At 41.8% G+C, this 12,378-nt stretch overlaps 1 protein-coding gene across 1 annotated transcript; it reads left to right on the forward strand.

Annotated features, from left to right (window-relative positions):
- The first annotated feature begins 200 nt into the window (after positions 1 to 200).
- On the forward strand, positions 201 to 4,078 carry SYPL1 (synaptophysin like 1). The gene is made up of 5 exons (XM_056341625.1): positions 201 to 269; positions 1,013 to 1,131; positions 1,824 to 2,028; positions 2,902 to 3,090; positions 3,947 to 4,078. Exons 1-5 carry the CDS (start codon positions 201 to 203, stop codon positions 4,076 to 4,078), a joined length of 714 nt encoding a protein of 237 aa, XP_056197600.1.
- Positions 4,079 to 12,378: the final 8,300 nt, after the last annotated feature.

The following is a 12,378-nucleotide window of genomic DNA, read 5'->3' on the forward strand; positions in this document are numbered from 1 at the left end:
GCACAGACAAGGTCCTTGGTGGCAGTAGCGCCCGCCCTGCACTGAAGAGCCCCAGATGAGGTCACGGAGGGTAGGCCAGCTCCTCTGCGAGATGAGCGGGTATGGCAGGGCAGAGCACAGCAACCAGCCCTACAGGGAGGTGGCTGTGGAGAGGCAGGTGGTGGTGTGAGTCCTTGCTGGCTGCTCTGGTGTCTCCCAGGATGGATGGCTTGAGGCTGGACTTTGGCTTGCTGCTGGAGCCTTTGGGCTTTATTAAAGTCCTCGAGTGGGTGAGTAGGGGTGGGGAGGTGTGAGGGGGACTTTGTTCTCTTTGTGGGGCTGTTTCTTCCCCTTTGCTAGGCCTGGCTTTGCTCTGTGCCTCAGTTGGGTAAGCCTGGAGAGGTGTGTGCTAATGGGCTGCCTGCCCCCTGCCTGGTGTTGCTGATGGTGGGTGTTCAACACCAGACTGCTCTTCAGCCAAGCCCTCTGACAGGGAGGGAGAAAACAGTTCTGCGGATACATAAAATCTACGTTAGTTACTGTTAGTTAGTCTGTCATACTGACTTGTGCTGTTGTGTGTTGTGATTGTTGGGGGTTTAGGGTTTTGCTAGGGAACAAAGGGAAAACAAGAGCTAGAGGGTCAAGCTGGTATGGATTACTCTGAGCATGTACCTTCTAGCTACTCCAATCTACAGTTGTAGATGTTTGGGACTCCTAAAAATACTTCTCTTACCCACCACAAGAGGTACTGTGCTGGCTTTTAGTATTAAAAAACAAACAAAAACTTCTGCAGTAGAGCTAAGAAATATAAACAAGAAGAACTTTCAAATGGGCTCTTGCTAGAGGTATTGCTCATGTTTGTGGATTATAGAAACTCAATGTTTTCATTAGTTCTTGACATCACTTCATACTTCAGCATTGCTAACTCTGTCACCATTTCTTGCCCTCTTTAGCTGTTTCAGCTAAATACTGAGTTTATTTCCTTTGAGCTCTAGAGGTGTGGACTAACATGTCTATGTATCAATTCCTATAGATTTTTTCCATCTTTACTTTTGCCACGTGTGGAGGCTTTCAAGGTGAAACTACCCTTCTAGTTTCCTGCAAAGATGTGGTAAACAAAACAGTTACAGCTGCTTTTGCTTATCCATTCAGGTGAGTATGAGCTCTTCAGTTGTCACTCATATGCTAATTATTTATTATTCAGTCATTCCCCATCTGTCTCCCTTTGAATATGTACCTACTGTATATATCTGAATGAATGTGTGAAACCTTTGATTTGCTCTGTAGTAGCAATAAATAAATATTTAGTCATAATTGTTCAAAGCATTGTAGTTGTCAGTGCCCTATAGAAAGAAGTAGGTAGAAATGGCAACAGGCTGTATTACTGCTTTGTATCGTTCCACCTTAAGCTCCGTTATAGCAGTGCATGAATGCTACAGAAGGTAATTAATAAGCAAAGCAACACAATTAATTGTAACAGCCTATTTCTTCATCAATTTTTAGCTGCTTTGGAAGCCCTAATAAGATTATTTTGGATGTGCTGTTATAATATTTTTGTTCAAAGATGGACTAGGCAATACTCCTCCATCTGACCCCCTCTCCCCCAAGCCTCAGGGCTATTTAGCCACTTAGCGGGAACGAGCTACACCTGCACATCGTCCATGTCAATCAACCCACTGCCTTCATTCCTCTACATATAGCTGATACCTTCTACAAATATAAATTGCCTTTTGGACTAAACTTACTGAACTAGAATGCTGAAGCATTGTTATTGGAAGTATGACTACATGAAGTTTCCCCTATGTAGTAAACCCTTAACTACATGAAGGATGTAATCTTTGCAGGTTGAATACTGTTGTATTTAGTGCACCAGACCCAAAACATTGCGGTGGTACTTGGACTGATGTCTATCTCAAGGGCAACTTCTCCTCTTATGCACAATTCTTTGTTACACTTGCAGTGTTGGTATTCCTCTACTGCATTGCTGCACTTGTGGTATATATTGGATATAAGCATGTGTATCGGCAAAATAACAAGCTTCCGCTAACTGTAAGTAATACTAAGGTATCTTGATGTTTTGGCTTTGAAACCAGAAAGAGATGAGAAACACTGTTAACACAAGACTATCTGAATAACTTATGAATATTCAGTAGTTCCAAAGGCTAGATGGAGTGTGAACACAAGTATCTCAGTCTAGTCACTACAGCACTCAAGCAGAAAAGGGGACCCAAAGCCCTTGAACATCCATGGCATCGTACCATATGCAGTTATTGGAGCAGAGTGGAATGAAGTTCCACCTCCTCAGGCAAACGGTGTCTTCAACACAACTTTTCTTTTGTATTATGAATTTAAATATAGAATTGTTCCATAGGCAGAACCTCCTCTGTTAGTCTCTGGGAATTTTCCCTGTGTAGAGCACCTGCTGTGCAGACACAATTGGCAGAGGGAAATAGTTATCTTGTACATTTTAGTCACCTTAAATACCAAAGCCCTGATCCTCGAATGAGAAATTTCAGAGCGTGCCCAGAAACAGACCTAGTGAGCAGATTGAAATCCTCTGTCCTATCTCCTCTACCACCCCCACTTTACTAAACTTTGACTTAAATTTTTGTAACATAAGTTAATATAAATTCATATAATCAGAAATTTGTTTCTAAAATAAGATGCCTAGCACTTGATTTCTTACTAAGGATAAAATTGCTTATGCTTGATAGGTGCAAAAGGCATACAGTTTTGTAGCTGATTATCAACACAGAATATAACTTGTGTTGTAATTACAACATGGTTAACAGCTAAATTTGCTTGTGGTCAGTAACGCTGATGCAGTTATTTCGGAGATATAATTGATACTGTCTCTGCTTTGCTCTCTTATGTTACATTCATGCAAAAATTTTTCACCTAATAATGAGTATTCTTCCGCAGGACTTCACTATCACTGTCATAACAGCCTTTCTGTGGCTCTTCAGTACCTTTGCTTGGGCAAAGGCACTTGCTGACATCAAAATGTCCACAGGGGCCAGCATTATTCCAGGAATTGAATCTTGCAAAGCACTAGGAACAACTTGTCGTTTTGCTTCTGTGACCAGCATGGGAACTCTGAATGTGTCTGTGGTATGTACGCCTTCTGCCATATGGGTACAGTAAACATGTAGAAAATAGCCAATGGCACCTGAGAGCCCTGTTCTACTGATTGCATGTGTTGCTTTATGTGTTAAGATTGGTTTATGGGTTATCAGTCATTCAGGCCCATTAATGCTGTGGTAAAACACTGACCAGACTTCTTTTTCAGAAGGAAATAACTTCTTCAAAGAAATTAAGAGAAAGAACTTGTAGGATCTGTCCCTAGAGCTCTTAGATGCAGCATTTCTAGACATATTTGAGTCTGTTATTTCTGACTGTATGCAAAATAAAATATTGCTGAGCCACCCAAGTGGTTTGACTGATATAAGTAAGGAGGAAACACTATGCTTCCTGCTTTGTCTTTTGGTGTTGAACCTAGCTTTTTAGTCAGCTGTGAGCACTTCTACACATCAAATGGAAGCTCCTTGTAATACAATGATATAAAGCTCATGTTCACAGGAAGAACTCCTCACAGCAGGGCAAATGAGGCTTATTGTATGATCTTCCTAGTGATTCCTGCTTTTCAAAACTCTGGCTGTTATTCGTTGGCCCGGTAGTAGTTAATCACATGCTCTGGATGTACATATGCAGACATGCCAAGTGACTGAAAAGAGCTTGTCTAATTCCATACCAAGGATAGAGTATGATGACTATCTGACTCCCAAAGAAGTCCGTTAAAATGTCTTGTAATACTCTAAAGCATGTGGGAATGTCTTTCCAAATCAAAGGGGTGCTAAAGATAGCAATTTTTTCTGGTTTGCCTTGAGGTCATATTCTGTCTTTTTTAAAAAACAAACAAACAAACAAACAAAAACAACTTAATCTCACATTTTTTCTTAACCTACAGGTGTTTGGCTTCCTTAATACGGTTTTATGGGTAGTAAATATTTGGTTTATGTACAAGGACAACAACCTGCACAACCAATCAAACAGAATTTCTCGAAGTCAAGGAACATATCCAGCTCAAACAGGAGTATAAAACCAAGGAGATAATTTGAAGGGCTTCAACTTTTACGTCACGCTGCCACAGAGCATGGAGCCATTATGATTTATTTCAATAATAACTAATAATACTTTGAATAAACTTCTGTTTTCTATGATGGTTTGACATAAGGTCTCGGATAATCCAAGTGTTTAGTTACCTTGAAATATATTATGCCTTTTGAAATTTTGCAGCTTTTTATTACAGTTCTTGATGAGCAAAATGTTGAAGCAATCTGGATGCTGACCCTTCCAGGTTCTTAAATTAGCCTCATAGGAGGGATGGGTGAGAAGCAACTGCATCTGGGTTAGAACTAAAGAAGTTGCAATAATAACAAGCCTTGGCTGAAAAAACAAAAAATAAATGCAGCTAGGGCATGTGAAAAAGCAGTTCAGCTTCTTTCTATCACTGATACCTTGCAAGAGCCATCAGAGTTGAACTCGTAGCTCTGTCAGCATTTTAGCCACCACATGTAGGTTTCTGGATATTCCATTCAGATTATTGTATCAAATCTGCTGACAAGCCTGTCTGGAAGGACACTACTTCTGTGTTTAATATGCTGTTACAGTGGCTTGGGACAATTTCTGAACAAGAAGGTAGCTTATAGTTCCACTGTAAGCTTGTTTAACAGAGTTGAGTGTGTATATGTGTGCAATAGATGACTTGAAAACTTGGAGAGAGGAAAAAAAGTAACGTATGGCCTAAAACTCATACAAGTACTGTAGAAATCAAAGCTGATATATTCTAAATGCTAGTGTCTGGGCTTCTCACATTCCTTGTGAGGTGCATGAACAATGCTTCTGTGTGAAAGTACGTAACTGGAAATATCTTAATATAACTGTCTTCATTTATGTTGTTCAGCTTATTCAGTAGGAGCGGTATTTGGCTTTTGTCACGTGGACTTCTTTATTAAGATATCTGACTCTGAATTGCAAAAAAAAAACCAAGCTGTTGGGTGTTTTTTGATCTAAACTGTGATGACAATAGACTTAAGTGTACATATAACAAATCCTAATTGTTCAGTGTGCCAGAGCTACTGATTTTCTGATAGTAAACCTCCAGTCCAAAGAGTATAATAAAATAAGTATGACTGTTGCTGAAAGAATGTGCCTTGCATCCTTACTGCTGGAACAGCAATGCAAGTGTATTGGCTTTGTAGCTTCTGGAACATGGCTCTAGCTATTGCCGTCCTTCCTAGCTGAATGAGTTATCTGTGCTAAAGAAGGGTTTTTATACTGATGCCTCGGGGGTTTTTGTAGAGAGGACTATATCACTCCTGCAGACTAGAGCTGCACTTCAGACACTTCTTTCTGTCAGCCCAAAGTGGGGGCTTTTATTACTGTCCGAAATTTCATTTGAATATCCTTCTGGAACAGCTAAGTGCAGTGTTGAGGTGTCCTTTTCTAAAAGCATGCTCTTCTGTTTCTTCTCTGTTCCTGGATAAAGGATTTGAAAGCAATGAATTTCTGCTGTTTCTTAAGGACAATACTATCTGTGTTACTGCCATGAGAAAGCAGGCTTGCCTTTTCTCAGTGCTTACCTAAGTACCAAGTATTACAAAGGCCTCTTGAGGGAAGGTAAGAGAAAAGCAGTACTCTGTTCCAGCACTTGCACCAAAAGTATGGCACTCAAAAATCATAATGCTGTCTTCTCAGGACCTTCCCTCTGTGTCCTGGACCTTCTGCAACCCAAGAGGCAATTCTTAGCAGGAGAAGACTAGGGCATAGGGTTTAGGAAGGACAGTACCATTCTTGTATTCAGAAGTGAGATATGAAACCAGTTACTTCTATTATGGGTTTGTTTGGGTTTGTTTTGTTAGCAACACTGTGTTATGACCTAGACCAGGGGTCCTCAAACTACGGCCCGCAGGCCGGATACGGCTCCCCAGGGTCCTCAATCCGGCCCCCCCCACCAGGGGTTGGGGGGGAAACCAAGCAGCCGCAGATGACTGCCTGCCACTGCATCTGTGCGCTGGCCCCCTGGTTAAAAAGTTTGAGGACCCCTGAATTCTAGAGAGCTGATGAAACTGCCAAATGGCTTGACAATGGAGTGGGTTTTTAGGTTCACACTCAAAGGTCTTTAAGCAGATCTGTGTTAATGGAGCGACTGACCCGGTGCCCTCTACATTCTTGCATGAGTAGATGTGTTATGTGAGTGGCCTAGGGCATGTGCGTTCTTCTAGTAGTCCCATGCTGTTTGCACTTCCTTTGCTATCAGAAAATGAATTATGGTTGAGTAGTCTTCTGTCATTTCGGTGGTCTGAACTAGTCTTGAAGCTTCGCTGGAAGTATTGATGATAAAAGATGAATGTGATCTTTTCTTTCATCTCTGCTACCAGGCTCTACACACCAGAACTGCATTGAGCTTTAAATGTAGTGTAACTTTTGTGGAAAGGCTGTGTATATAGCAATTACAATGCTTTGGTGTTAGCTAACATAAAATACAAATCTTTTATTGAAATTTAAAGAACTGAGGCAGTTGATGATAAATACAAGGAAGTGTTATTTCGAAGTGTTCTTGTGCTAGCTGTTCTCCTGCCTCTCAAGAACCTCTGTCAGCAATTACTTTTGTGGTGTCCTTTCTGACCTCTTTGTTTGCATCAGTTCCATGTTCCAAATAGTAACTTTAAACCTTAAATCCTCATTCCTCCTTGAAGCGAGTTCACTTATTGCTGAATGCTGCCCTGAATTCACAGTTGTCACAGATGGCTTGTTTTGCAAGTTATACCTGTACCACTATGAGTAGTTGGGAAGAGCAGGACAGAGAAGAGATGGCCGAAGAGAATTACTTTGTTGCTGTGCATAGGACTGTTTTGTTGGGGTTTTTTTTTCCCTTCTTTCTTTTTTCTGGGCAAGCCAAAACTATTGGACCTTCTCTGTTGCACTCTTCTGAACAGAACTATAGACACCTGAAATAAAAAGCTCTGTGCTGTTTCATCACGGTGAACTATGATAGGATCACTGGTACAACGTTACAAAGATCAGTATCTAGATGTTTTGGTAATTCTGTTATGATATTTTAAACTTCAAAGCTAGACCTGAAGCAAATTGTTTGCCACCTGATCAAAGTTAGCAATGCTTTGAGAGGGAGGTTGTATCAAGTTTTTTTCAGAGGTCCCTTCTTTGTAATGTTTGGAGGTTTTTTTCCTAATTTAGGATAAACTTCTATGAATTTTCATATTGCTTAAGGTTTTTACTATAATATCTATAATTTTTTCAGGTTTTGGGGTTTTAAGGTCACACATGATGTGGCTAAAACACTTTATTAAAACTGTGTTCCTATTTAGTATGTGCTTACCTACCAAATGAAGCTCCGGTTCTATGACAAACTGACTTTGTCACAAATAGCCTTGTTAGTCATTAGGGTGGCTTAGTTACAAAATGGTAATTTTGTGTAGTCTTGCACACATGATAGTAGGAATGAATTAGATCAGTATATGCTTCACTGGTGGCTCAGATCTAGGCAACAACTGAAACTAAAACTGAGTTGGAAAGCTTAGCACACTATGATTGAGTATTTCAACAAAAACTTAAATTTCATATGCACTCAAAGAGACCACCTTGTTTTCCATAGGGCTAAAACTTTCCCTTACACTTCTTGTAGATGAAACCAGTGTGCCCCATCCCCAGAGTGCTTTCCTTCGGAAGACATGGAGACAAGATATGGCAGGCAGGACTATAGCTGGTAAAATACAGATCGACACATCTGTGGTTATGTTTATAGAAATTCAAGCTGCATATGTGTCTGTTCTACACAGCTAAATGTTAACAGCATTCTAGCTCTGCAGGCTAAGGTGAACATGATGTGTAGTCCACAGCAAGCAAGATCTTAAAAAGGAAAAATAACCACATGTGTACTTCTGGCTCATTAGGAGAAGACTTGTTTTCCTTTGCATGGGGGAGACTGATGCAGAACACTGCTGGCTTTGACGTCTGCTAGAGTCCTGCAGCTGAGATGAAATGGAAAGCATCATGCGGCAGCAACAAGCAGCTGCTCTCATTTACCCCGGACACCCACAACGGGCTGAGCAGCCTTTGCCTTTGAATTGACATCCCATGCATGCTGACAGCACCGAAATACTCTGTGCCTTATTTACCCACGGGAGATGGGGGCGGGGGGGGGTGGGGGGGGTGGGCAGAAGACACTTTGGCTAATTTACCAGCTTTATCTTGACTGCACAAGAATCACCACTGCTATCAGGAGATGCAGTGTGCTTGATCCCGCTGTACTGAGGGAACAAAGGGCCTGGAAATCTGCCAGATCTCTATAGGTGAGGTATCCTCAGCTGGCAACAGTCTCCCTTGCAGCCATCAATGGAGTAAGCTCATAAAAATCCTTGTATACTGTGTGATTTCTTCTGGTCGCAGGCTATAGTTATGCAGCTCTAGCAGGTGAAATGAATTATGATACCTGGTGGGACGCTAGAGAGAGGGATTGTAATTAGAAACCCATGGCTGGAACAAAGGCTGGATGGTGACAGTGAGGGAAAATGAAGCTGAGTCAGTATAGGATAGCAATAGGGAGCTCCATGGTGGAGAACAAAATCCGCCAGCATCAGGAGGTGTTTAAGGAACAGAGCACTCTGTGGTTTAGGGTGCTGTGACCAGTGATCTGAAGATCAGGCCTCTGTGACAATGCTGAGAAATACTGCGTGTGCCGACCCCCAGGAGTGTCCCTGCTATGGGAGCTGGTGTGGTATTGGTGGTAGCTGACAGCTTTGCCACCAGCCTGCAGGAGAAGTCATATGAAACTCAAGCACAAGAGAGATCTGAATGTCAGATCCCTGGTAGCCAGCGCAGGAAGTGCTGAATGGAGTCACTTTGGGATCTGTATTGCTGTGGTCACTATGGCTCCAGTGAGCAAACCCGTCTCAAATGCAGGCTGGAGCTAGGATGCTGAAATGCCAGCTGGCAGGGCAGCAGTATTAACACCTTTTACTGTACTAGAGCTGAACAGTGTTTTGTGATGTGCAGCAAATTCACTGGGGCTTTGGCTCTGTTTGTGCACCTCCTGTTGCTAGCAGCAGGCGCGGGTGTATAGCTGTCACTGAAAGCAAGAAAAGAGGATAGGTGCCGCCTTGATGTAGAGAGCAGTGAGACTGGGCTCATCACCTGTTTGAGTACACAGGGAAGCTGCAGCCTCTTCATTTTTCCCTATCCTTCAGTGCTGAGCAGCCCATAAAGACGGGGAACTTGGCCATGCTGTGCTGCACTATGCTGGTTTGGCTGTCTGCCCTGCTACAAACTCCTGGGGAGCTGACAACATATCTCACTCTTGGAAGCTGTCTTAAGATAGTCCCTGATGTTTCCATAAATGCCTGAATCGAGCAAGTTGTGACTGCCCATCAGATCATCTACTTTTATTCTTGTGGCAGTACTTAAATGTTTGTTCCTAGAAGATTTGCTGTATAGCCCAAAACAAAGTTGTCACAAAGTCAGAGGCCAGTTTTTGCTGCTTAGTCACGTTTAAATATTAACCAGAATAATGAATTTATTCAAAAGAATGCTGCAGGGTAGGAGTGTGTTCGTTCTACTCTTAAATACTAGTGAATGAGGCAGTTTCTTTCAAGGTTAAGAACAAGTCTGTGTATGTGAGAAACAACTATTCAGAGCTGTATTTTAAAGCCTGACTCAAATGTGGAATCCCTTTTCTGTCTTGTCAAGTGAATCTATGTGTACCCTTAATAACATTGCCCTCCTACAGACACTCAGTATTTAGAGCAGAGAAAAAGAAATGAAAATTTGACCTGTGTTTTTTAGAAGCTTTCCTTGTACTTTTCAGTTGCGACTGCCAAAAACTTGCCTGCGCTCAGTAGCACTCTCTTCTGGATATTTCATTCTTCATCTTGAGTCAGGGAGGAAGTAATATCGAGCTGGGTTGTGCCATTGTTAAAATTTGTGTCCATGTGGACACAGTCAAAGATTTTTGCCCTTCATTTCAGGGCAAGCACTCTAGGGGCTAGAGAAATATGTGCTAACCTTGACTGTACTTTTCTTGCCTTCTTTCCTTAAGAAAATCTGCCTTAGCCAGATTATATTTTACTGTGGATCCTGCTTGGCTGACACCACTTCTTCCTCCTTGACCAAACCCATAATACTCAGTAAGATTTCAAATTATTTTTCTAGGTATTTAGGTAGGTTCCCTCTCATTCTGCTACATCGGTGCTTGTTGTGAATTGTGGGGATATATTTGGGCAAGCAGTTCTCAATCTATCCCCTGTTCAAGGATTGCTGTTGCTGCCAGAAGAGCTGCAGGTACCTATGCCCCATCAGCAATGCGTGGTTTTACTTGCTATTACATCCTACCAATATTTGAGCAATTCCACATTTATTCATAAAATGTGCTCTGTCTTTTCTTGGCTTGTGGCTTAACGTTGATGCTCCCAACTACGTTTTCTTACCTGTCTGTGCAGCAATTTGCATTAATGCAGTCCTTGAGGAGGCTGTATGCTGATCCTTTACTCACAATCTGAGTTAAACCTGGTGTTAGCACAAACTCTGATCAATTTACCTTTTATTTCATTTTAATTCAAAGTTTAGAGTAGTTTCTAAAAGGACCACACTCTAGTCCACAGTTGTGCTTGCTTTCTTGGCCCAAGATCAGCAGCTATGTGTCTCAAATTGCCTCTGATATTTATTGTATCGTAAAGCAGCAGTAATCTTACCTGCTGCACTCCCCTGCCTTGGGATGGTAATCTATCTGGTGTTATACATGCTGCTGCTTCCAGCTCCTTTTTTCTTTTCCCATTTATACATATCACCCCCCTAAATCATCTCCCTCTGGTGACTTCAAATCTAATTCTCTACCACTTTCTGCAGATACAGCAGCTCTTTTTAATTTTTGCATCCTGATCTGCTTTTGCAAGCTTCTAATTTTAGCTTCACATTTAATACGTTCAGGTTCCCTTGGAGCTCTCCTTTGCTCTAGGGTGAATGGCTGCACTGTGCATGTTAATCCTTCTGCTGGATTCTGCCGCTTTCTGCTTCTGTGGCTTTTCTTTCCCTTTTTTCTGAATTGAAAATACTGTATTTCACTATTACCTTCTTGAATCACTAGACTGTACTCCTTTTCAAATGTCTTAGCATTTTCTTTTAAACCAGTTTTCAGGTTAAAGCAGTCATTTTCTGCTTTTACTCTGGCTCTATTAGCACAAAATGTTTTAGCTGCTCCCACAGCAGTCACAGTAATACAGAAACTGTATCCTCAAGTTTCACTTTATAAGCTCTACATTAACTAGGGAACACTGCCTCTGTATCATCCCTGGTCCTATGAGCTGAAATGACACACCCTTTCATGGAGAGGTGCCTGTAGCCTGGATGATCCTGGGGTTTTTTTGTTGTTGATTCTCTTATATTGCTCAGACCTTCAGCTGGATAAGTTGGTATCATCTGAGTGGCATTAGTGGTTTGTCAGGGTCACTGCCTGCAGTGACATAAAGTCTGTTGTCCAGCAAAGAAACAAAACCTGGGCAAACTATAAAGGACAGATGCTGGGTAACTAATTAAAAACAAAACATTTTTTCTGGTACCATACAACAACCTAGCCTGAACACAGCAAAAGGAGTCTCTGATGCCTTCAGATGGAAATTGGACTATTCTTACACAAGGGCTTCAAGGAGTATTGCATCTCGGGAGCCTTCCCTCTCTAAAGGGGCCAGTGTTGTCTCTGGGTTCTTTATCTACATGGTGTGCTTCTAGCACTCCTGGAACAAGTCATGTTTACACTATGGAAACAGCCTGCAGTTCAACTGAACATTTCATTTTGTTGAGATAGCCAGCAAAAAAAAAAAAAAAAAAAAAATCCTGATCAGAAGTGGAAAAGGACACAATATGCTAATAACAAATCCGAAGCAGAAAAAGAGATACAGTCCCTCAAGCTGTGGAAGCCTAGAGCTGAACTCGGGGTTATCAGAGGTTTCCAGCAGTGACTGTGGCATGCAAGGCATCTTCATGACAGTGTACAAGCAATGACCCCAGGTACAGCGCCAGCAGTACCCCTGGAGAGGACTCATGCAGAAATGGGCGTGGTACTGGTAGGATCTTGTCCTGGAAGGCAACAAATGCAGGTAGATCAAGCAGTTACCATTAGAGAAGAAATGCTAGTAGTGTATAAACAGTATGTGCTAGTAGAGGAGATGAGGGTGATTATTTTTAGCTTTAGTTTCCACAGAGACTGTGCATCGAAAGTAATGAGAAAGGACTGGCAGGCACAGGAGGCTGTGAGGTTTGCACTCAGCTCCATGAGGAGCATCTTGAGGATGAAGCTAGACCAAGAAATGAATTTGAGAAATGCATTAC

This window comes from Falco biarmicus, chromosome 5 (assembly GCF_023638135.1).
Source record: "Falco biarmicus isolate bFalBia1 chromosome 5, bFalBia1.pri, whole genome shotgun sequence".
In the NCBI taxonomy this organism is placed as follows: Eukaryota; Metazoa; Chordata; class Aves; order Falconiformes; family Falconidae; genus Falco; species Falco biarmicus.